Genomic DNA, 26,833 nt, shown 5'->3' with positions numbered 1-26,833 from the left:
GCAATATTATCCATAATATGTCTACGGGGAATGAACCCATACTGAGCAAGATGCAGGCCATCATGCAAAAAACCTTTAATGTGATTAACCACCATCTTAGCAACCAGCTTATAGATAACAGGCATCAGCGTAATGGGTCTCCAGTCAACAAATGATTCACACAAGTGCTTCTTGGGGAACAATTTGACCAACCCTTTTTTCCAGTTACTGGCATTTGTTGAGTTTCCCAAGCATAATTAATCATATGTAATAATGCATCCCAATACGCAAGGAAGAACTCTACAGTGAGACCATCCCAACCCGCAGACTTCCATTTACTACATGACTCTATTGCATCTCTCAGTTCCTCTTCCGTGAAGGGTGTCTCAACTTGCAATGCCTGTTCTGGGGACACAATCAGACGCACATGCTGAAGAAGCTCATGTCTTGCCGACAGAACATCATACGACAGAAATGCAACGTGCCCAAACTGTCTGGCATAGTGACTCACGCAAGCCTGGGCCAACTGTGCCCGTGAGGTAGTCCAGCAACCATCAGCATCCTTGACTCGACAAATGTTTTCACCCTCATAATCTCATTCACATGGGCTCTTTAAACGTGCCTTTTCTAGAGCTTTGGGACTCATTTAAGATTTTTAAATCAGAGGTTTGGTTTCGAAGGTTCCTTTTTATGCTTCAAGTTTTAAGGTTCATTGGTGATTCTTCTATCCACCTCTAGCCTTATTATTTTAAGGAGATTACAACCACACCTCATTCATACAAGTTTTCCCGCCTCTTTGGGTCTAAAAAGAGGCCCTTGCATGGTAGCGATAATACACATGCCGAGACTTGGTGGCCTCGAGAGTGGTGTGAGCAATCTCCATCTAAGCTCTTATACACTCATTAGTTGGGGTATGCTCTTGCAGGCAGTGAAGAGAGGCTAAGCTTTAGCATAGACTCCTCTCATGCACATGGAAATCCCCAAGTCGACGATCCTGGACCACTAACAAGAGGAAGAAGTTGACCTCTTGAAGTACATTGCCCCTATCATAAGTGCACTCATCAAAGTCGAATCCTTCAAGGTGGCCCAAGTTCAAGTCCTGTTGCAGCAATAAGCAATTAGATCCAAAAAACTAGAGGTTATGAGGAGAAGAAGAAGAAGAAGAATATATATTAACATCGTGCAAAAAGAATTGTACTCCGGCAAGTGAGAGGCATCTTAGCCGAATGGAGAAGTGAATTTCCTGCCAGGTGGCACACCACCATTTCCACCTTGGAGTGAACCTCTGGGGACTCAATCTTGTCGTTGTCGAACCCCATGCACCCAATATTTGTGTGGGGAAGGCCATGACGCACCTGGGTCTAGAAATGTGTTATCTTTGCTTTCATTGGGAGCATAGATATTGATGACACCGATCCGATCCACACCAATAGATAGAATCATCCATCAGGTTCTACCCAAGATGATGGTGCTAAAGTCCACCATGTGAGAAAGAAGGTGGTTGTTGATGGAGATACATTCCCGTCCGTGGCTACCGAGAGGACAGGAAGGTGTGACTACCTTAGGAAAAAGCTTCCCGCAGTGTCTGGTCCATCTTACTATCAAGTGGTGCTCGATGAGCATGTTGAGGTCACCAACTATGAGGGCACGCTGCAAACTCCTCGCAAATAATCATCTTGCGTTTGTGACTCTTGACTACTCCACCCAAGCCTTTAACATTCCAAGAGACAATCCGCATGGCTAGGGGAAGAATGGAAGGCTCTTCCTTGGCTCACAAGGTTTTGGGTATCGGCTTCAACATGGAATAAACGCAATCGGTCCAAAGCCTTAGGTGCTCAGGATGAGTGTGAATGTATATTACCTACTAGCGCGACCTCTCAACGTTGCCCTGTTCCTTGGTGAAAATAGGTTGAACCTCTTCTCAGTGGAGTTATCTATAAGACGCCTCTCTCAATTGCAAAGCTGATGTGGAAGAAACTGACGAGGTTAATCTCCCTCACCCCCTTATCAAAAGCTGTCAACCCCATCCATGTCATCTGCCAAGTTTTGGCGGATGGCATCAGTGGTGTGCAGGTCCCAAGAAGGTGGGAAATGTCATCATTTGGTCTTGACGCCCTAGTTCTAACCAGTGCGCAACTAGTGTCCAGTGAGACGTGACAACAAGGTGGACGAGTACAAGCTAAATGAAAGGGAGATTGTCCAATACATTTTATGCATTGCATGGCATATCAACATGCCTGGAAAGTGTTTTCGCATGAAATACTTTACTGTCTACAAGATTTGTATGCCTAGTTTTGGGGAAGCAGAGCAGATGCCCTCTCATAATTTGTGCACATGAACCTGTAATGTGACGATGTTTGTGGGCTGTAAACAAGTCGAAAGTTATGCGAGAGTATTTTCTTGTAATCTGTTTTGCAGGTACACTTCATTGAATGTGGGTGGACAACTTATAAGCGAGTTTGGGCTATTTATTAAAATGGATGGTCAGGCACTACTGGGCACATGCCCTTTGATTAAAAGGGTGTGTGGGCACCCTCCCCACTTATGGGAGAGGTGTGGCCATAGATGAGGTGGCCCAATGGGCACCACCTTGCCAAAAGTCCATGCATGACTATTTCCCTCTCACTTCCAAGCCTACAAGGAAATAAAGAAAACGTTTTTGCAAATGTGTCCATACAACAAATCCGTACATCCGTACCGTTTGTCGTTCTTGCATGTGCCACCAATGTCCATATGTTCGTACATCTGCACAACAGTACAATCTACTGTGCACTGTACCTTTTGCTTGTACACGTGCGTATATAGTTCTAACTACTCCATAGTTGTTTCCGTATGTCAAACGATTCCATATTGTACGCAATATTGTATGGACTCGTAAGGATTTTTCCCCAAAAAAAAAGGTTTTTTTTAAGGTAATGGTCTTGTTTTTGCTTGTCTATGGCTGTTTGAGCTTACTCTGTACTATGATGCTTTGCTCCTTTTTAAAATACTCCATATCTCAAAATTGGAAATAGCTAAGTTTATAAGTATTTGTTTAAAACGCCGTATTTTATCGTATGATAAGAAAAAAAATTATATCATTCTATATTTTCCCGTACGGTATCATACCTGACAACTATGAACTGCTCTAGCTAGTGTATCTGTCATCCATACACTTATAGATGATGCCTGTATACTTGAAGATGTTTTCCATACAAGGATAGGAAGAGAAAAAGACTATTTGTTGTGTCCATTTGCTCTTGGCTCATCACTAGGTGCCCTTGAAGGGGTGGTGCACGCGTGTGGAAAATGCCATCAACACTTGAAGACCTGTCTCAACATTCCTATTTTACATCCTCGTCCTTGGCCATTGGTCTCCTACTTGTCCACCAGGCACACACTTGAGTGAGTATGGATACCTATGGAGAGTAGTTGTGCCTAGCAAGGTACTGGGGATTGGGGAATGAGGGGCAACTCCTTGGAGATGGCGTACTGGACAAACAAAGCTTTGAATTTCAGATTCCAAAACAACACACATCCATGTTTGGTATTTGTATTCATTGCATATTTTGTCATTAGAAATCTGGCATTTGGTTGTGAAGCTTGTATTTCAAATACTCTTTGTTAAGACAACATCATCTAAGGGGGGTTATGTATTGTGAATATAATATCATCAAGGGGAGGGTCCGCCCCCCCTAGGATGTTCCTCCTTTCTGTGTGGAAGACGATTGTATCATGCATGTATTAACTACTAGTACTTTTAAGCATTATGGCCATAATGCTAGTGGTGACAATGCTCACTCAAGCAGGCAAACTCATGGTGAGCAAGATTGTGATGTACACCGTGGAACACACACAAATAAAAGATCATGCTGAAAATGTGTCTCATGTATTTCATGGTGGTTATGCACATGAGGGACAACTGTCTGGTGGTAAAGGACATTACCGTGGTGACTATGTACGTAAGGGACAATTGTCCCGTGGTAAAGGGCAAGACCGTGGTGACTCTATAAATGAAGATTCTCCCAGCAGCCGTAGAGGGGGTGTGAATGAATCTGATGGTCTCTGCTGAGAAGAGAGGTGCTCCTGATAAGTTCCAAACTTCGGCAAAGTGCCTTTTTTAGAGATACTTGTTCCTCTGCCTCTACATCCTGGTAACCTCTTGGCTGATGAGTGATTCCGTCCCAATGATGATCACTGCACATGAACATAAAACATGTCTTGTGATGACACGGGGAACACCATAACCATGACATTTTCTTGGTGTATGTGCTGTGTAATTTTTACATCCAACGTCAAAAGAGTCCCAGCTTTAATAAAATTGCTCTTTTGTTAGATAACTAAGGTCTCTGCTTTTTATAACCTTTTTCAGTCAGTAATTTAAGTCCTTGTAAGCGAATAATTTCGCATTGCAAATTGCAATGACACACATGCAGAACTCATCAAATGTCTGCAAACTTTGCAGGTTGCTCTTATAGTTTTCCTTTCTCACATTGGGAGTTTTGTACCTGCAGAAAAGGCAACAATTGGCCTTATAGACAGGTTTTTGAAAGTCATATATTGTGTATGTTTTGAGAGAGTTAGTGTCAAGATGTTTACTAACACGGGGTTTTTATCTCCACTATTCTATGGTCAAACACAGAATTTTTTCTGGAGTAGCTTGTAAGCACACAATAATGCTTCAAGAGTCAACTTTCATGATGGATCTACACCAAGTCTCTATTATGCTCAGGTGATAAATTTATTATTATAAACTTACATTCATAGCTTACTAATTGTTAGTGGGTTGGGGGGCAAGTCAGAAAACTTGCTCATGCACCAAATCATTTTATTCATATTCATTTAAAAAGAGGTTTTATTAACAGCCCCTGGTTTAATGTTTTGCAGAAACAGCACAGAAAAATCATTATGCATTCTTGATGAGTTTGGAAAGGGCACTTTAATCACAGGTTGGCTTCGACTTCGATTCTAACTAATGTAAGCTTGAACAAATTGGTGATAATAACAGCACATCAACATGTATTGGTTTGACTTTTTGGTCTTACAGACGGTATTGGGATTCTTTGCTCCACGTTAACTTACTTTGCACGCTGTCAGTATCCTCCACGGGTATGAAATCCTTGGGAACTGTATCTTACAGGCATAGGTTTATGTGTTTAATAACTTTTAAACAAAATATCTAAATTTATCAACCAAATATCATCTTACAGGCATAGGTTTATGCATTTTTTTAGACGTGTAATCAAAATATCCAAATTATTTCTTTTTTTGCTCAAGTGCATTAAGTATTAAAAAGAATTGGATACAACATGGGGAGGTTTGAAGCACTTGATTGATGGTTCACATAGTCAAATTCTGTTCTTGAGAATCTCAGAAATGCATCCTGAGCTGCATGTGGTCCCAATTTATGTGGCATCAGTATAAAGCCATCCTTTAAAACTATGAGAAAGCGGTTATGGTAAATGTTCACATCTTTGATGGGTGCCTCTCTAGCTCAATCTAGTAGATCCTGTGAAACTGTATCTGCCTATTCTCTTTGATGGCATTGGTTTATGAAATTGTTATTGCTATTTCAGTGGTGGATATGCAATGAGAGAGCCCATGCCTAATCATCCACCTTGTAATATGAGCATAGAAATAATCTTCTGCTCTCCCCCACTAAGGAGTTCAGCAGCGGATCTCTGCAGTGAGTTTCATGATCACCAGTTTGACATAGACCCTCCTCCAGTGAAGGTCGCCCATGATTGACAAATCTTGCCAACTTTTTTCTTTTCCAGAAAGGAGACTTCTATTCAGTATGAAAAAAATTTACAAAATGGAGATTTCACACCAAGAAAGGTGGAGATCTCAACCAATCAGGAGCCCTGTGCTGCCAATAGGGTCCTGAATGAGAGGACGTGAAAAAGATACCAGTGTCCCACTCTCTCATAAACTGGCCGTGCTTCCTCTCCGCAGCCCTCGAAGATCCCTGGATTCTGGCCCAGGTAGCCATGATGGTGTGAATAATATCAGTCCAAATCCTGCAAAGACACTGAGAAACAAGAACGGGAGTACCCTCAATAGCCTTGGTGCATCTAGCCTTCCAGATATTCCAGGCTGAGATGCTAGCAATAATCTCCCAAGAACTGTCTAACCTCTGTGCCGGAGGGACAGTGTGTGAAAGTGGCAAATCCTGAAGACAACACTGCCGAGCAACTCCTTGCCTAACCATAATGGCCAAGCTCCTGTCAGTCCCCTCGAATCTCAGCTGTGGCCCAGACTGTGTCAACCAAATAATAGAACCAAAAGAAATGATAGCATCCCTCTTAATCTTGCCAACTTTGGCTCTGGGAGGGCCAACCTCTAATGACACGTGTCCAATGGTACTCAGGCGAGAGGGAGTCCCTTTTTTTACTACACGGCGAGTTTATGAGATCGATGGTACTCTGGCAAATCCACATTCATGAGATCCATGGTACTCCAGAGTGGCAGCTCATCATGAGCTCCAGATTCATAAAATTGATGGTACCCGGATGGGTTGGAGGATCCAAATTCATGAAATCGATGGTACCCCGGATGGGCCAGAGGCTCCAGATTCATGAGATCGATGATACCCCGGCAACGGCAGCTCCTTGGTCCTCCTAGGGCATCTCTCCCCACTTCCTTGGAGATTTTTGGAAGCATCGGTGGGACAACTATTGACCAAGGAAGATCACACTCTTCCTCTAGAGTTAGCCCATAGTAGCATTGCCGTAGTAGCATTGCCGTCGCCACATGGTTGGCCGCGGAGGACGGCCGACACATTGTGCGCGTTGCAACCATTCTATGGAGTCACAATGGCTCTGGCTTTGGGACTGCCCCAAAGCACAACAGGTTTAGAAGAGGATCCTTCGCCTCTACACGACAGTATGTGCCGTTCTATGTACGATTACCTGGGGGCAGTAGCTTGGGTGCCTGAGTTTGACCCCACTCTCTCCTACGAGGAGGCAGCAAGAGGAGAGGCTCTCTGACTCTTTTGCAGGATTGATACTGTTCCCATTTCTGACAAATCATCCATGAGCAGGGCCCGAACGGGACCCAAGATGAGCTTGGATGGCCATGGGAGGTGGAGTAGCTGCATAATAGTTTCTAGTTCATCTTTATGAGCCGAGTCTACACCAAAGACAGTGGCATCAACTATGACCGCAGACCTCCTTGTGAGTGTTCTGGTGTATACACCACACGTTGTATTCTCTTACATGGTATTAGAGCTTTGGCTCAATAGAAAACTTATTTGCTAATTTTTGTTTAGCAGTTTCTTAAGAGAAATGACACCTTCGCAAGACCCCACCCACCACCATTCGATGCTGATGGAAAGTTTAATGACACCAATTATGCTCTCTGGAGGTTCAAGCTTAAGGCTATTCTTTCTTCTGATAAGCTCCTGGACACCATCATTGGTGTTGATGTTCACCTCCCACCAGCAAGGGATGCAAACATGGCAACCCTATACCACTTGCTACAGACCTTGTCCAAGCTTAGAGACGAAGGGATGCATATGCTCTCTAGACCATCATCACTAGTGTGGAAGATAGCGTGCTTACCATGGTTCAACATGTCAAGGTTTTGTTGCAAAGCCAATATGAGTCCACGAATCCCTGAAGGATTCAGAGTCTCAAAAATCAGCTTCAACAAGGGAAGTTGAACGAAGGTAAAGGGGTGGAGATGTGTCTCATCAGAATCAAAGATCTCCGTGACCACATGGCTGCAATCGACATGGGCTATAAGCTTATACTTTTTTTTGTAACACCCTTAATTAGTAATTTTTAAAATTTTCAAGGGTCTTTGCCAAATTGTGACGGAATCTATTTTGTTGCATGCTCTTGTTTCTTTTTATGGGTGATGCAAGGGGAATGGATACCACGCTTTACCATGAATCCTTGGTGTTATCTGGATAGCCACAGGGTGGCAGGTGGCAGAGGAAGTCTTGTTGGGTATTTACTTAACCCAAGATGGGATGCTAAGTTAGGCAGTCTTGTGGTCATGGTCATACTTTAGGATGCCTTGGCCGAGATTTCCATATGGCTTATAGACGGCCACTGGAGCTAACTGCCGGAGCCAGGGACATGGATTGTGGTGTGCACATGGTGGTATCTTTCATTATTAATTTTGCATGGATTGGATTGACCCTCAAGTTGACTTGAGGTTTGACCTTGGTGTTCAAAGGAGAATTCGGTTGCTCTAAGGTTGGGTTGTAGGGGGGAAGTTGGCCATTCGACCTATGATCATACTTAATGCAGGTTTTATGTGGGGTGTGCTCTGGACGTATGGGAGACCTGAGTGTATTCTCATGTAGGATCTCCGGAGGCTTTGTGGGTTTCTTGTTTGGGGCACTCTATGCTTTGGCATAGTTAATCTATCGTAACTGTGAGGAGCAATGCTAGCTTGCGAGAGACAACAAGATAAGGAACTTTCTTGGTTATCTGGGCATGGCATGTTACCCCTACATTGATTTCTCACATACTCTCTTGTGATGGCCAGATAAAATTGATGCATCGAAATTGTAATGAGAAAGATGAGAAGTTTGGAACTTCTCGGTTTTAGAGTGAATGTCTAGACCGGTTGTGACGATTGGACCATTTGATACTCCAAGGTGGACGCACTTCCACTGGGTTATTTTCATTCCAAGACTTGGAAATCATGTGATGCATCGAAATTGTAAATGAGAAAGATAAGAAGTTTGGAACTTCTCGGTTTTAGAGTGAATGTTTAGACCACTTGTGACGATTGGACCGTTTGATACCCCAAGGGGGTTATTTTCATTCCAGGACTTGGAAATCATGTAGATTTTCCACCTGTTCAATAGGGTGTTACGCATGAACATATTAGTGGTGGTGGAATAAGTTATAACCATTGTCCTTCAGGATCTCTATTAATGGGATTGCGTGAACCTTTGGTTCATCCCAATTTGGTGGGGTGAGTGAAAGTAAAAGTGGTTGTTAGTCATATCCTGTTTTCAGGCTGTTCGAGGACATTTGCAGAAGTTGATGGGGAGTTTTATACTTGCCCTCAAGTAGATGCGAGAAGCTACCGAAAACCCAATCTCCGTTCAGTCTTAGATGAGGATTGGACATGGAGATCTTGTGATAGGTTTGTTGTACTGGAAGTACAGGGCACTAGGACTTGGTTATGCATTCAGTGGAATAGTGTTTGCCAACAACTAATGCAGGATGCCATCTGATATGATAGTTGAGTTGTGCTAGGGTTGTTACGGTAGAGCTTGTTGCACTTTGTGACTGGATGTCCTATTGAGATTTAGTTCGTGGACGAGAGTTAGATTGACAATAAACAATTGGATCTTTATAGCACGATCTACAAGAAGAAGATATATTAATGTCTTGCAAAAGACCCAACGGGTCTATGAGACAGAAGGTGTACAATGTGTCCATGGAATCTCATCATGAAAAAAAATCATGGAATCTCATCAGAAGAGTCTTACACTAGCCTAGGCAAGAGGTAGTAGACTTGAGTAGATGCTATGGATGGATGTCCGGATTCAAGGATTCGCTTACATAGGCTTGTCTCCTTATGCATTCATGAGGACGTGAATCGAAGTGAAGGGGGGAAGTACGTCACGTCTTGAAAGGCCTAGGATTAGAGCTAGGGGCCTGGGATTACGGTTAACCAAAGATTAGGGTTAAGGGCTTAGCCACGGCATGGGGACCTAGAGGGTTCACACGTCATGTCTTGAAAGGCCTAGGATTAGGGTTAGGGTTAACCAAAGATTAGAGTTAAGGGCTTAGCCACGGCATGGGGACCTAGAGGGTTCACACGTGGACTAAGGGCGCTAGCAAGAAGAGATTTTATTTTTTTATTTTTTTTCAACTGGCCTTTAGCCCAAGACCCTCCCATAGTTACTAATTTTCACCACTTGTAGGCGGCCGGCCGCCCGTGGGCACTTATTTATCCTCCCGTAGGCGATGCCGTCGAGGAAGCACCAAGAGGGGTTTTGAACCTAGGACCTCTTGGTCCTAGGCAAACACCTTCAACACTTGAGCTATCACCTCATTGGTGCTAGCAAGAAGAGATTTAGATTGGCTAAGAGCTTATAATTAATAGCCTATAGCTAATAATGGCTAAAAGCTTATAAATAAAGCAAGGACCAATAATAGCTGGGTTATTACTATATAAGTGACCTTAAGTCAAGTACTCACGCGCTGGCTTGGGGTTACCAAGTGTGTGTTCTCGTGGCTACAAGGTGGGTGGTTCGGCCTAGTGGTATGGGATGCTAGGTTAGAGCCATTGGTACCAAGCAGGCTCACAACAGTTAGACCTCAGGCTTGGGGGTGGTGAGTCACTAGCTACAATCCATCACGATCATGCGACGCATCAGACAATGTCAGGTCTATGAAACATTGTTAGGGGTTTAGTTGTAGATCAAATAATCCTTGGGTGTGGTCTGTTGAGACCATCACTTTGGATCCTCTTGTGCTTCAACAAAAGGTGGTAAGCTTCATATTTTTTACATACGTGTATGGAAGTACGAAAAAAGTACGGTATAGATCCCCAAGAAATTCCATACATCGGATACCATATGGCACCCTAAATTTAGGGAAAAACATGCTACATATGACATAAAAAACCAAAGAAACTTGAAACTGCAAAGATTTTGGGATTAGAAAAAACATAAATGATGTAGAGCCAGAAACCAAACTCCGGACTTTATATTACATGTATGATCAATGATGTAACATATTACATAAGTAGGGAGCGTGCAGTGGGCAAATGCCAAAACCTGCCACCTATAGGCTGTGGACAAACATGAGGAGGTCCAAGCCTCAAGAAACTAAATAAAACACAAGTGGAAGCAAGCAAAAACATGGATGATGGAGTGCTCACTGCTCAGTGGGCAAGCCGCAAACCTGTAGACCGACTCCTGAGCAATGAGGAAAAACATAAGTAGGAAGTGGACAAAACATAAGTAGAGAGTGGAAGAATACTAAGTAGCCCTAAGCCTCATCAAAGCTCCCGTCATCCTCAGCATGATCAATGGGCTCCTCATCCTCATCTGCAAACTCCTCCTTATCCTCCTCATCATCATCATCAAACTCATAAGCCTCGGTAGCAACTCAGCATGATGTAAGCCTCATCAAAGCTCCCCTCATCCTCAGCATGATCAATGGGCTCCTCATCCTCATCTACAAACTCCTCCTCCTCCTCATCATCATCATCATCATCATCAAACTCATAAGCCTCAGTAGCAACTCAGCATGATGTCCCAACGTGATAGCCCTAGGCTATTAATTATAAGCTCTAAGCCAATTTAGACTTGTTCTTGCTAGCATAGTTGTTTCCGTACGATGTACGACATCATATCGTATGGAAAACCGTATGATACCGTACGGACTCATACGGATTTTTTTGGGAAAATAAATGTTTTTTAAAACTTTTTTTTTCATTCCTTTTTTTGGGAGTAATGGTTTTGTTTTTTCTTGTCTATGGTTGTTTGACCTTCCTCTGTACTATGATGCTTCCCTCCTTTTTAAAATACTCCATATCTCAAAATTGAAAATACCTAAGTTTATAAGTATTTTTTTAAATGTTCCTAGCAACTATGCTTGCTAGCACCCTTAGCCCACGTGTGAACCCTCCAGGTCCCCCATGCCCTGGCTAAGCCCTTAACCCTAATCTTGAGTTAATCTTGACCCTAATCCTAGGTTAGTACATGCCCCTAGACCTATCGGGACGTAACAGCAACCATGCAAGTAGAATATGACTCTATCTTGAAAAACCACAATTGGGACCTTGTAGATCATCCTCCAAGACGCAAGTTAATTGGCACTAAGTGGCTTTTGCAAGGCAAAATACAGATTGATGGCATTTTTGAAAAAGGACAAGGTACTGTTGGTTGCCAAAGGTTTTGCACATTTGAAGGTGTTGACTTTGATGAGACTTTTGCTCCTATAGCCAAGTTAACAACAATCCACACCGTTCTTTCATTGGCAGCACGGGGGGGTGACCTGTTCTCCAAATAAATGTAAAATCAGCTTTTGCTCCAACGGGAACCTCGAGGAGGAGGTATACGGGCTGAAACAAGCCTCACAAAAATTGTATCAAAGGATTGATGCCTTTTTTGTGAGTATTGATCTTATACGCAGTCCTTCAGATGCAAACTTATGTAAGTGAGGAAGCAGGAATGTACATGGTCATTGTTCTCTATGTAGATGACCTCGTCTCGATAGGGGATCGATCTCACAGACACAATAGATGCTTAGTGCAAAGTCTAACATGGTTGATCTTGAGCTTATGCATTATTGTTTGGGGATTAAGGTTTGGTAAAAGCTAGATACCATTTTCATCTCTCAAGAGGTGACTACATTGGTGTCATGTAGAAGTAGTAGGCGCACCAGAATGCTCAGCAGAGGAGAATCCCTAAGAGGTGGTGCTACCACTCAAGGTGGCACCTAATGAGGGAGATGGAGGGGTGGAGAGGCCACTAAGAGCAGAGACTGAAGAGTGTGACGGATGGGGTCATGGAGTGTTTGGGAGATCAGCAATGTCAGTCTCTAGGGAGGAAAGGCGGTTCCAGGACACCGTGAGCTCAGTAATTTGTTGACAACGATAGCTCAATGGTATATGCATGGGAGAGTTGTTGCTCCATTGTTGTGACTTCCTATTGGAGGGGAAAACCGGCCTCTGGTAAAAACCAAAGTGCGGTAGACTAGCAGTCACCCAAACCAATTGTAGTCCAGACAATAAACAATTAAACAGGAGCTAGAGTGCTCCAAAACAAAAAGGAGAACGACACCTGTTGGCCCCAAAGCTTGGCGCCCCTTTCGGTACTTCTTTATTCAATTCAAAAAAAAAAAAGTACAACAAAGCCAGTCAAGGAAAAGAAACCTGCATGTCCAATCTGGCAACCCTCAAGACCTCTTAGCATAGAGGATACACACACGGATCTGTGTCCCACAAAAGCAACACACTGCTGTCTCCTCTAATCAACCAAGACAATGCAACAGGGAAGCCTTGAGCACGCATCTCGCTGTTCCATGATCGTAGCGTCAAACTCAGCCAAAGAACAAATCCACAATCTAACTCTGTTTCCACCCTTCAAACTGCCACACCCCTCCTCTCACAAAGGGCCAGAAGAAACAACTCTGAAGCAGTTGTAAGCCAGTGGAAAGAGAGAAAGATATTCAGCAGGTACACTGCTGTCCCTTAGTCCAATCCTCCTCAGAAACACCAGCCCTAAGAGTATTGAGTATGCTGTCCTGAATTGTAGCCACCTGCCTTTGCCCTCCAGAGCTCACACGAGGGGAAGAGAGAGAAATGAAATGATATATTAACGTCTTCAGAAGGCCAAAATGACCTATGAGACCAAAAAGGTTACAACAATTGGTGGATCTGATACAATGTCTGTGTAAGAAAAGCTAAAAACAACTAAGCAACTAACTAAAACTGAAACAACTATGAGGAAAAGTAAGGTACTAGGAGCTCCTAATGGATAACATCTGGGAGGAAAACTCCAGCAACAAAGGTAAGCATCATATACATCACTATCCAAAGATGTCTCTCATCGGTCAATGGCGGATATCCTCAATGTCCTCCATGGTGAGTACTCTGACTGGACGTCTCCCATGTTGTGCTAGTATGGTCCTGATCGTCTGTTGTAGTCTCCGCCGGTGTCGAGATGGGCCTCTCATCTTGGGGTGCCTGGACCGCCCCAGCTCTATAGCCCGATCAATCAGTGTACCTCTGGTGTGGCTATACTCTGGGGCTAGCTGCAATGCCTACTGGCCTGACTGCTCAAGCTCTGGTCGAAAGAAGTCTGTAATCTGCCTCTGTAGGTGTCTCTCCCTCTTTGATCCCCTCCCTCTCAAGAGACCCTCTCTACGCAGCTCCAGCAAGTGTAATCCAAGGCATCTCTGATCCTGGTATCTCATGACTCTAGAAAGTGGTCCGAAACCCCCTCTGAACAGGCAGTGAAAACGGCCTCGTATCTCATAATATACTGGACAGTGACATATGTAATGTAACTCTGTCTCTAGTTCCATCTGGCACAGCTGACAAATCCTGGCCTCAGTTGGTACTCCTCTGAATCTGCCAGTCTCAATCTCTAGTTGGTGTGAGGATGTGCGCATCTGACCAATAGCACACTGTACCCCATGAGAAAGATGAGTATCCATATAGCTGGGTCTAATCACAAACCCATCCTCCGTGAGCTGGAGAAGATGATCTCTATAGAAAGCCATCTTCGTACCAAGCTCGTGTGTCGGCTGTATCCATGTCCTCCTAGTGTCTAGCTAAGTCAAGTCTTGCCTGATAAGTCTGGTAATCTCTGCCCGTGAGAGAGAGAGGGAGGGTGCATCCAGGGAGTACTAAAATGGAGGTAGCCTGCCCATACTAAAGCCATGCAGTTGGAACCAAGCTGTCATCTATGCATACCAACATGATCCATCTCCCTGTGATGCCAACTGTCGTGAAGACTCCAGGGCTAAGCGAGCATATCTGTCTCTAGGGAGAGCCCAAGTGCTATGTATAAAGGAGACTGATCGAGTGACTGCCTCTACTACCAATGGGGGGGCAGCCATCTCTGCATGGATATTCATGTGGTACGGAGGCCTTGGCCATAATAATCCGGGAAATAATGGAAACCAAGGGCCTCTCCATACATCTCCATCCATCAGTGCTACCAGCTCGGCTGTAGTGATCCACTGAGGGTCCCCATATCTCCACTCCATACAGCATGGCTGAAGTGACCAAAGTGTCAAAGAGCCAGAGCTTTGTTCGAGGTTCCTGAAACTGAACCTGCGAACACATCCTCTCTAGTCTCCCCAATGCTGCATAAGCTCTGGTCAATCTGGTCTCCACCGCTCTCCTCAAGGAAAATAGTGGGCCACTAAAAACCACACCAAGGTAAGTATATGCATCTGTATACTCCACTATCTCCTCACCATATGTAAAGGTGGGTACTGACCTCCTAACCCACTGTGCTGTGGTGTTAAACACCATCACCTTGGTTTTACCAAGGTTAACAGACAATCCACTGTCCTGTGCAAACGTGTGCAAGGCATCCAAATGACGCTGCATCCCCTCTGGAGAATCTGAGATCAGCACAATATCATCAGCATACAATAACAGCGGAATCCATGTCCCTGCTAGCTATGCTCCTCTGTCACCCTCCCGCTCTACATAATCCGAAACCTCATCCACATACATCCCAAATAAGGTGGGAGAAAGGGGGCAGCCCTGTTTCACCCCAATTGTGGAGTGAACCATCTCAGGTATACCCTGAGTAGTACGTGCCTGCCCCACAACTGTCTTGTATAAAGCCATGATTCCCCAAATCAGCTCTGTGGGCACTCCCATCTCCTGTAGTCTGCGCATCAGTATGGCTCTCGGTACTGTGTCAAAAGCTTTGCGGAAATCCACAAAGCAACAATAAATCCTCCTACCATATAAGCAGCCCTCCTCAATAATAGCTCTGAGTGTCAAGATATGGTCAAGAGTGGAGAAACCTCTCCTGAACCCTGCCTGCCCTGATGCACGTATGCCCTCTCTCTGTGCCCATCGACTCAACTCCTTCTCAAGAATAGATGCATATAATCTAGCCAATGTGTGACCAATCATGATGGTACGATAATTCCCAGGAAGCATGGGATCCCCTGACTTGAAGATAGGCACAATTGTGGACATATTCCAAGTCTCAGGAAAACCCTCACACATGGCTCGGTTAAATATCATAGCAATAAGCTCTGCAAGCATATCTTTGGCATGAATAAAGTGTTCTGCTACCAAACCATCATGATCATATGCTCTCCTAGTCCTCATCCTGTCAATAGCTTTCCTTACCATCTCAGCAGTAAAGAAAGCACATGTCTCTGGGCATGGCTCCGATGGGTCTGGCAGGGACGGCTGTCCTAGTGCTGTGTGCACGGATGCTGCATACTCACCCCAAATCTCTGTGGAGGTAATGGCTAGTGATGGTGAATGCTCATGGAATAGTCTCCATGCCTCGCCTGAGTCCCGACTCATAAATAATTGATACAAATCCCTCTCTAATTGAGCAAGATAAGCCCTCTTCTTCCGTCGCACTAGGTGCCGGAAGGTAATCCGTGATTGTCTGTGAGTGGTAACACCCATGAGCACCTCTCTATGTAATCTGATCCTCATCTCTCTGCACTCCTCATCATACCAGCTGTTCTGGGGCATGTTCCCAGATCGTCTCCGTGTAGGCTGACTATGGGGATATGCCTCTGATGCTGCAGCATGAAGCGTCTCTATCAATATCTGAGTGAGCTCATCTAATGGCCGTCCCAGCTCCTCGACACATAAGCGTCTGTATATCTCATCCGTGTACACGGTGTCAGTCTCCCTCGTAAAGGTATAACGAGTGTGTGTTGAGACCTGTCCCAATGGAGCGGTGCTGAACTGAAATGTGAGAGTGAAGGACAAGATAGCATGATCCACTGCTATTCCAACCGGCCTAGTGCCTACCATAAAATCGTGAAAAGAGGGAATGAGACTGGGCTGAGCCATAACATAGTCCACTGTCCTAGCACCATGCTGATGTGGAAAGCTAGTGAAACCGCCCGATGTCGGGAATCTCTGTAGGCCATTCAAGATGGCCAATCCATGTGCAGTCCCCATGTCTATCAAATACTGCCCATACACTGTATGTTCTTCATCTTGTGAGAGTCTAGATAGGCCCATATCCCTAACATCAAGCTCCCTCAACATCTCCTCTGAGGTATCATAAAATACTGTCTGGTTATGGGCGGTCCTGGCATTGAAGTCCCCCAAGAGAATGATGTCACCATCCTTGGAGAACTCCCAAATGTCATCATCCAAAATAGAAAAGGGAGACTGCCCGCTAGGTGATGCATACACTGATGTACTAGGAGCAAAATAGCATATAGCAATGTAGAGGTACCTGCCCGTCTCTGCCCTCAGTCTAACCCACATGTACCTAGCCTGCTCATCTCTGCGTACTATATGTATCAGTGGCTATAGGTCCTCTCTAAACAATACTGCCACTCCTCCTGAGCCCCGTCCTCTATGCTTTGAACGAGTCTCCTGTCTACAAGCTATCTCCCATCAACATGTGGCATGGACTGTGCAGGAGCCTGATGCGTCTCACAGTAGAAGATGATGTCCCTCCCAGTGAAACTATCCTCAAAAGCCCCTACATCAAGGCGTAAAAATCCATTACAATTCCAAGTAGAAACTTTGGGTGTAGTCTGGACTGTTCTGGACTATTTGGGAAGAGGAGAAGCAAGAGGAAGGTGGGCTGATTTGCTGGACAGCCACTTGCAAGTTTTAGTTCTTCTTTGTTCCCATAGGTCTCGCGCCGTCATGAAGAGCGCCTCTCCATGATCACCACTCTACCATCTCTATAGAAGGCCACTTTCCCTTTCTCTCGGGCTGCCCTTATCTCGGGCATAACTTCTTTCATGTGGGCAAGTTGCGAGAGTGTGAGGTCATCTCCAAGACATATTCCCGTCTTCTTGAGTGTAGGACGTCTCCAAGAAATATTCCCAAATTCTTGAGTGTAGGATGTCTCTTCAAGAAATCCTTCTTCGCTTCCATGGAGGGGAAACGAATGATAAGTGCTCTCTCCTTAGAAGATTTGCCACTACCTTCTCTCTTCTTTCCCACTCTCCATGCCTTTGTGTGCGTGGCTTCAATGCCCATCATAGAGAAGAGCTCCTTGGTTTCCCCTTCCACATCATCACGGTCTTTTAGACCGGACACTCGTACATGTAAGGCCCGGGTCTTCCTCCTTTTCTCCTCTTCAAGGGTCATGTTGATGATGGTGGGAGCGGGGATGGGTGGCGATTCTTTACCTTTCCCTTTCTTGGTGACCTCGATCCATTTCTCCGCCTCGTCCATCTTCTTTTGTGTCTTTGTGATCACCTCCACCCATGAAGATGTCTTCTCTTTATGTTGCTCCTCCTCCTCTCGAATGATCCTCATTTGTTCCTTGATGGTATTCAGCTCTTCAATAAAGGAGGGCTGAAATTTTCCATCCTCAAGCTTGCCTTTTGAAGTGGCTTCCAACTCCTTTTTGAGGGCTAAGATTTCAGCCGCTTGACTTTTAGCACGCAATTTGGCCTCCACTAGTTCCTCCTTTAAGGCTGAAATCTCAAACCTCTTGCTTGGATGTTCTCTCTTCGAGCTCTTGGATTTTGTCAAATCCCTTCTTGAGTTTGGAGAGGCGGTTTATGATTGCGGTAATGGAAGAGTCGACCATCTTCTTGTTTTCTTTGATAATTGTGCCAAGCTTGTCCTCCACCTTCATGAGCTCCTCTTTAACTCTTGTCTTGGCCATGACTTTTTGCAGAACTTTCCACAGCCAATGGACTGGAAATCAATCCATGACACCAGCGCGAAACAGCAACAGCAGGGAGGGGGGGGGGGGTTCAAGCCATGTAGGGGAAAGAGAAAGAGGAGAGATTCAGTAGAGACAGAGTTATGTTGCTGCCTTGGGGGCTGAGGAACGGTGGGTGGGAAGAGGGAGGCGGGCGAATAGCGAAGAGAGAGAGAGAGAGAGAGAGAGAGAGAGAGAGAGAGAGAGAGAGATGAAATGAAATGTTATATTAACAACTTCAAAAGGCCATAATGACCTATGAGACCAAAAAGTTACATCATGGTGGATCTGATACAATGTCTGGATAAAAGACTAGAAAATGAAAAATAAAGATGATACTACTGGCACCTAGAAAATGAAACTGGAACTGGAAGGTAAATAGAAACCCTTATAGGGTGTGAATATAGTGAGGGGGGGGGGGGGGGGGGGGGGGGGGGGCACGCTATGGAGGTGAGTGGAGTACAGTGAGGGGATACAATATCATGTGGGACGGGGGGGTACACTATGGAGGTGCCTCCATCTCATAATATGTGCCGCATCGGACGCTGGCGGATCTCCTCAATATCCTCTGTGGTCAGCACCCTGACTGGGTGTCCCGCATGTCTCGCAAGAGAGAAAGATGCAAGGGAAGAGAGAAATTTAGGCAGCGAAGAGAGAGAAAGATGAAAGGGGCGTAGAGATGGAAGTAGCGAAAGAGAGAAAGATGCAGGGGGCGCAGAGATGCAGGCGAAGAGACAATTGCAGATGCAGGCAACGGAGAGAGAAAGAAAAATGCAGGCCAGAGAGAGAGAGAGAGAGAGAGAGAGAGAGAGAGAGGGGAGAGAGAGTTTCAGGGTGCGCTTGCTGCCTTGTCAACCACCCACCTGCAGTCATCCTCGCCCATCTCTTTTTGTACCCGCTGTCCTGCAGCCGCTTGTACCAGCTGTCCTGCAGCCACCTGCGCCAGCTGTCCAGTAGCCGCCTGTACCAGCTGACCTGCAGCCGCTTGCGCCAGCTGTCCAGTAGCCGCCTGTACCAGCTGTGCAGTAGCCGACCTGCACCAGCTGTGCAGTAGTCGACCTGCACCAGCTGTCCAATTGTATGCCTATGGAGAGAACCGGCCAAGCAACCCTGTATGTATCCCTTCAGGCGATTCTCTTCCAGAAATTCAGCGCCCATGCTTTTTGAGAATCCTTCACGCCTTCCTCTCCACGTTGCCAGCTGCCTTACCCTTTCTAAAAGCAAGAGAGAGAATAAAGGGAGAAAGGCGTGTACTTCCAAAAATGGAGTAGCCCCTCCCCAAACTTATCCTAGGGGCCTCATAAAGTTTATTGGAACTTTACTAGGGGCCACTTATGCCTAGGGGCCACCCAAGGTTATAAACTTTAATAACTTTAATCCCCTGGTCCCCCTTCACACTTGGGGATGTCCACAAATTAACCTTTTGTCCGGGAACCCAAGTATGAACAATTAACTATTTATCTTGCTCACCGACCACCATGCCCACACTTGTGCTGTACCAATTTCACAGGGTCATGACATACCCCCCTCTTGAAAAATGGCGAGTGTCCTCGATTGCAATCTGGTGATACAGCAAGACATCCAAAGTGAAAAGTACAATATGGCAAGATCAGCGTCCCAATCTCTCTAAGCCATGCATATGTAGCAACATTCACTGCAAACCAATGCTGTAGTAATAGTCCAAGTTGTATACCACTGTGAACCATACACAACCACCACATCTAATGTGACTAGTACACATATATCATAGAAGTCCCATAAACAGATGTGCTGTCAGCCGCCATCAGTACCTTCGGGTGTGACAAAAGCTGCACCAAGCGACCTCTAGATGTCATATGAGCCTGTCTGTATCAAGGGAGCGGAGGTGCTACCCCCCTCTTCAGCATCAGGCAATGCTCTAGACCCATGCTCTGCTGAACCTGAATGAGCCGTAACAAGAGTCGGCTCCAACTCAAAGGCATCGAGATAAAGCTGCAAAACTTGAGGTGAATCTGCTAAGTCACCCTCCTCCATCCACTTCGCATCCATCGGTGAATAGTTCTTGAACTTCACAAGATAGCGACGGGAAACTTTACCTCGTACCTTTCTTTCCTTATGTGCCAATATCTGCTCTGAAAAAAGAACCTCATTAAGTTCCTTAACTTCCGGCTGAGCCTCATCTGATACATCCTCAGGCACATTCCCACGGAAAGGTCTAAGTAGACTCACATGAAATGCATTGTGAATGCTCCAGTGATCTGGTAGCTTCAAACGATAGGCAAGCTCACCAATCTTTTCCAATACCTGAAAAGGTCCATAATAGCGCATGCTCAACTTAGAGAATAAGCGCTCTTTACCCTTCATCTTTTTGAGCCTAGCTTTCTCAAAGCGCAAAAGAACCCAATCACCCAATGCAAACTCTAATGCACGTCTGTGACGGTCTGCTGCTTTCTTTTGCTTTTGCTGAGTTTTTTGGAGTGCCAACTTAACTCTCCGATAAGCTTCATCCATGTTCTCCACATACTCGTCAGCCTCAAAGATCTTATCCTTTGTGTGCAAAATAGGTGGTACCTTCTTCCTTCCTTCCACAATCTCAAAAGGCGCCTTGTCTATCAAGGTATGGACGGTGTTGTTATAAGCAAACTCCATCGAAGGAAGATACTTTTCCCATTGTTGCTTGTGCTCTGACACATAACACTTAAGAAGATCTAACACTGTGGAATTAGGCTCTTCCAACTGACCATCTGTCTGTGGATGAAACGATGATGAAAACTTGAGAGTTGTACTCATGTTGTCAAACAACCCTCTCCAAAATAAACTCGTCATCCGTGGATCATGGTCACTAATGATAGACGAACGCATGCCATGATACTTGAAGATGTTCGCTATGAACAACTTCACCATGTGATCAACTTTGATCGTCTTACGCACGGGAATGAAATGAGCCTGCTTACTAAACTTGCATATGATAGTCCAAATGCCAACATTCCCCGTTTGTGTCCTCAAAAGATCAAATATAAAATCCATGGCAATGCTCTCCCATGGTCTATCTAGAATAGGTAAAGGCTGAAGTAACCCTAGTGTCTTTTGACGGTCAAACTTCACCTCTTCTGACATACGATGCATTGCCTAACAAAAGCATCCACATCTCTTCTCAAGGTCGGCCAATAAAAGAAAGCTTCAACTGTCTTTACCATGGCGTCAATACCTCTATGACCTGCATACGGTGGAGCATGACTATCAATCATAACCTTGAGTCGTAACTGCCTCGTAACACAGTCTACCATGCATCGACAAAAAGCCATCCCTGAGAGTATAATGATCATGCCACTGACCCTCAGACATCTGATCATAGACCCTTCCAAAATCCTCATCCTGGGCATACTGCTCTTTCATCTCATCAAGCTCATGATGATAAGTAAGTGAAACTGCTGAGACCTATGGCTTGCGTGACAAGGCATTTGCCACAACATTCTTTTTGCCTTCCACATGAACAATCTGAAAGTGGAACATAGACAGAAAGTTGGTCCATCTCATATGCTTCTCAGAAAGTTTAGTTTGCGTGAGGAAATAACGCAAAGTCTGATGATCCGTCTGCACAGTGAAATCAGCCCAGAGCAAATAGTGTTTCCATGTAGAAAGAGCGTGAATTACAGCCAACATCTCTTTCTCATAAACCTGTAAATGCTTCTCGGCATTCTGTAAAATACGACTCTCATAGGCTATCACATGTTCTTCCTGCATTGGAACTGCTCCAATGCTGTTCCCACATGCATCACACTGGACAACAAAAGCCTTTCGGAGATTCGGTAATACCAATACGGGATCCGAAGTAAGCTTTTGTTTGGGCTTTTTAAAGGCTGCAATTTCTCGATCAGCCCATCGAAACGAAGTTCCCTTCTTTGTTAAAGCATGAAGGAGCGAAGCAATCTCAGCAAAATACCGTATGTACCGCCTGTAATAGGAACACAATCCCAAAAAGCTACGTACATCATGCACGGTCCTCAAATCTGGCCAATTGAGAATTGCTTCCACTTTCGAAGGATCCATACGGACTCCATCTTTAGACACGATATGACCCAAGAAGTGTATCTCTTCCAAGAAGAACTCACTCTTCTTGCCATTAATGACCAACCTATGCTTCCGGAGTTCTTCAAACACAATGGCCAAATGCCTCCTATGCTCCTCCTCTGTGGTGAATGCACAATCATATCATCAAAGAATGTGTTCACAAACGCTCTATGAGGCCGGAAAATCCTGTCCATCATCCTGTTGAATGTGGCAGGAGAATTTGTCAAACCAAAGGGCATGACCAAGAACTCATATAGCCTAAAAGTGGTCCGAAATGCTATCTTGTGCACATCCTCGAGTCTAATGCGTATCTAATGATACCCGCTTTTCAATTCTATCCGACTAAAGACTGTGGAGCTTTGTAAGCGGTCCAATATGTCATCGATCCTCGGAATAGGGAATCGATTCTTGATGGTGTTCTTGTTTAGCGCCCTGTAATCTATACACATGCACCAAGAACCATCTTTCTTTTGCACTAAGAGCACAGGTGAGCAAAAGGGTGATGAGCTAGGCTGAATCAACCCCTTTTTTAACAACTCCTGTACCTGGTTCATAATTTCCTCTTGTTGGGCTGCACTAACACGGTACGGCGGTCTATTAGGTGGGGTACTTCCCGGAATAAGATCAATAGCATGATCTTCTGGCCTTTCCGGAGGAAGTTCTCCTGGCAATGACTCGGAAAAACAATCCTGGAACTCACGTAAGAAATCAGTCCTGTCTTTATCTAACATAGACAAATTAGATTTAGACTCATCATCTTTTGCATCCTTTACAAAAACCAAGTACGCGGAAAGATGCTTTTTCATTACCGATGAAATGGCTGAAGCTGATACAATAGGAATAGATTCCCCTTTAAGCTTTACATCCAAAATATGCTCTTTCCCTCTATGAGTCAAACTAATCTTCCTGTTGTACGTATCCACCACTACATGTACTCTATGGCACCATGGCATACCCATTAAAACATCACACCCATCAAGTGGCATGATAAAGAACTCCTCACTGTCCACATAACCCTGCACATGAAGCCTCAGCTTCCCAATAATAGGGGTAACGGGTTCTGCATACCCAAGACAAGCCATATTAGCCTCATACAAAGGTCCCATCTCCTCTGCGCGGATCCCCAGTCTGCCAGCCAAATCCGGTGAAATAAAGTTAGCTCTAGCATCTATGTAAAAGAAAATCAAGGCATTCTGATCTCTCACTTTGCCCCATGCCCTTCACAACTTAGTCTCTTCACCACCTGGCTGATCCCCAACAAGATCAGGAACTAACCCTGCAGAAGGCTTTGGTTTCTTAGACTTGGACTCCCATTTAGTGTCAAAGTCCTTTTGGGACTTATGCTTGGGACAATTAAAAGACATATGTCCCTCCTCAGTACAGAAAAAGCACTTCGTAGCATCCATCAAAGCCTGTCTCTCCTCAGGAGTTCTCTTGGGCATTGGTAACTTCTTATACCACTTCTCTGTAGACCCTTTTGCATCACGCGAAGCATGCCCTGACTTTTCAGATTTCTTGCTTGTGCTTTTACTTCCTTTAAATCCAGATGAGACTCCAGTGAGTAACGCATTTGCCGTCATAGCATTCTCTATCATCTGCGACATATTTGTTACTTGAGTCTTTATGCAATAGTCACGCACTTCCTTGGGCAGCCCACAACAATACTTCTCAAACTGCTCAGACAATGGCACTGCACGATAAGAAGTAACTGGGAGTACCAAAAAAAGCAGCATCAAACTGCTGTAAAAAGGTAAGTGCCTTTAGCTTGTCTTTAGCCCCGCTGAATGTGTCAAATTTCACTGCAGCTCCCCCTTCCTTATAATCCTTCGCCTTACCCATAGGCGTTAGATTATCATTAGGAAGTCGCTTTACAAGATTGTTACCCCCAGCATTCATGCCCATCATAGGGTCAACATTGCCAATTCCCACACCTGGCATACCATGCATTCCTGCTGATCCCCCCATGTTTCCAAACATACCACTATGCATACCGGGCGGCATGCCCCCATTCATGTTTCCTTGCATTCCGGGATGCATGCCCCCATACCAAGCTGAAAGTTAGCTCCAAAATTCCCTTGCATTCCCATGCCTCCCTGAGGGTATCCCCCCCCCCCCCCCCCCCCCCCCCCCCCCCCCAGTCATAGGTTGAAACACGGAACCACCGCCAAAATAGCCTGGATGCATAGATTGCTGCGGAATAGGTGGCTGTCCGAAAAAGGAACTCTGTGGGTTTGCACCATAAGTGTTCTGCATGTTAGGAAACGGTCCAAAAGCAGGATCTTGTGGGAAGGCACCACTATTGCCTTGAGGTGGGTTCCTAGAACGCTCTTTCTTCTTCTTCTTAGGTTCAAAAGGGGCTATCATAAATTCAGCAAACTTCTCACTTTGTGTGAGCTGCATAAACACATCCACTGCCCCAGCCAAACGAGCTTTAAACTGGGCATCATCTTCCCCTTGACTTGGCATGTCTTCTGGCTGCGTTACATCCTCATAACATGCATCATCTGCAGCCTGTTCTCCTGCAGGTATATCCTCAGGAGAGGTTTCCTGCTCTTCCTCATCATCATAAAAATAGTCATCTTTTGTGTCTGACATCTTGCTGAAATTTTCAGCAATGGCTTTCCTCGAGACAACCACGAGCTCAACCCCTTAAGAAAGTTGATGATGGTCCTGGCAACGGAACCTTGAAACTGGCCTCTGGTAAAAACCAAAGTGCGGTAGATTAGCAGTCACCCAAACCAATTGTAGTCCAAACAATAAACAATTAAACAGGAGCTAGAGTGCTCCAAAACAAAAAGGAGAACGACACCCGTTGGCCCCAAAGCTTGGCGCCCCTTTCGGTACTTCTTTATTCAATTTCAATGGAAAAGCTTAACTTAGTACAACAAAGCCAGTCAAGGAAAAGAAACCTGCATGTCCAATCTGGCAACCCTCAAGACCTCCTAGCATAGAGGATACACACACAGATCTATGTCCCACAAAAGCAACACACTGATGTCTCCTCTAATCAACCAAGACAATGCAACAGGGAAGCCTTGAGCACGCATCGGGCTGTTCCATGATCGTAGCCTCAAACTCAGCCAAAGAACAAATCCACAATCTAACTCTGTTTCCACCCTTCAAACTGCCACACCCCTCCTCTCACAAAGGGCCAGAAGAAACAACTCTAAAGCAGTTGTAAGCCAGTGGAAAGAGAGAAAGATATTCACCAGGTACACTGCTGTCCCTCAGTCCAATCCTCCTTAGAAACACCAGCCCTGAGAGTATTGAGTATGCTGTCCTAAATTGCAGCCACCCGCCTTTGCCCTCCAGAGCTCACACAAGAGGAAGAGAAAGAGACATCTGTTGGATAAGCAATGGGATCCATACGGCCCATGAAGTCAATTCCCCATCTTTCGAACAGAGACCAAGCAAGGGATACCTATAGGGGGCCGTTGGGTTGGCGGGTCACGTTGGGTCCACACTGTTGGCAAATGTCGCAGGTCTGAGCATGTGCTTTTGTGTCTTTGAACATGCTAGGCCACCATATGCCAAAGTGAAATATGCACTCCGTTGTGATGTGCCTTGGATAGTGACCACCAAAAAGTCCAACATGAGCGTCCTCCACCAGGTGTAAACGTTCTCCACCAGGTCTAAAACACATGAGGACTAGTTGTGAGAGGACTCCCAGGCCTGTCTAACCAAGATCTCCTACACACAATCCAAACAAGATTAGAGAAAACAAAATAAAAGGGGTGCAGGCAAGCTCATCACCCAACTGTAGGATCAATACTTCAATCCATCCCTAGGATATGGGCTAAGGTTTCACTCCACAGATACATGCCCGTTAGCACTCGCGTCCTATAACACCAGTGTTTGCCCACAGGGACCCTCCACAAGACTATCTACAATCTTTCATCTGCACAACATGTCACGTGCACACCAGTCAGGTGTACAGTGACATGGCATTATTATGGCATCATTAGCATCATCAGGAGTCATCAGGTATTTTACTGGCATTTATGCAAATTTTATAGGCATTTTACAGGCATTTATGAGGCAGCCGACAGCATGATTACTTCAGCCGACTGGCATTATATACCATTTATGGTATTTATGGTATTTATGAGCATTTCAAGTACTGGCCGACTGCAGCCAAGCTGGCCGACCAGCCCCCTCACCCACATATATATAGGCGCCTCTCCATTCAGCCTTTCAAGCGCATCCTCATCTGGATCATCATGCGTTTTTCAGCCTATCATCTTAGCATGCAATAACCAGTCCATCATAGCAGCATTCAGCCCAGTGTTCTCCAACGCATCTCCTCCAGGAAGCCTTGGGAACAGCATATTCAGCAACGCATCATCATCAGCATTCAGTACCTCATCTTCAGCAAACGCATCCATTCTCCTCAGCGTTCCCTTCCCAGGTAACAGGAGTACATCTGTGTTTCAGCATCCCATCAGCATAGCATCTGTTCCAAAGCATCCCTTTAGCGTTTCCTTCACAGGAGACAAG

At 45.1% G+C, this 26,833-nt stretch overlaps 1 protein-coding gene across 3 annotated transcripts in view; it reads left to right on the top strand.

Moving 5' to 3' along the window:
* Window positions 1–26,833, top strand: part of MSH5 (MUTS-homolog 5) — a 164,998-nt gene that overhangs the window by 128,749 nt on the left and 9,416 nt on the right. For all 3 annotated transcript variants that reach the window (XM_086802993.1, XM_086802985.1, XM_086802975.1), the window contains 4 exons: window positions 4,424–4,500; window positions 4,601–4,690; window positions 4,846–4,907; window positions 5,006–5,067. In XM_086802993.1, the coding sequence (XP_086659119.1) occupies window positions 4,424–4,500; window positions 4,601–4,690; window positions 4,846–4,907; window positions 5,006–5,067 (291 nt within the window). The remainder of the gene's footprint in view (window positions 1–4,423; window positions 4,501–4,600; window positions 4,691–4,845; window positions 4,908–5,005; window positions 5,068–26,833) is intronic.

The sequence above is a fragment of the Cibotium barometz genome, chromosome 1, assembly GCF_041138505.1.
Source record: "Cibotium barometz isolate CiBa-2024 chromosome 1, ASM4113850v1, whole genome shotgun sequence".
Taxonomy (NCBI): Eukaryota; Viridiplantae; Streptophyta; class Polypodiopsida; order Cyatheales; family Cibotiaceae; genus Cibotium; species Cibotium barometz.
Note: the sequence above shows the minus strand (reverse complement) of the source record. Positions and strands in the feature narration are given on the sequence as shown.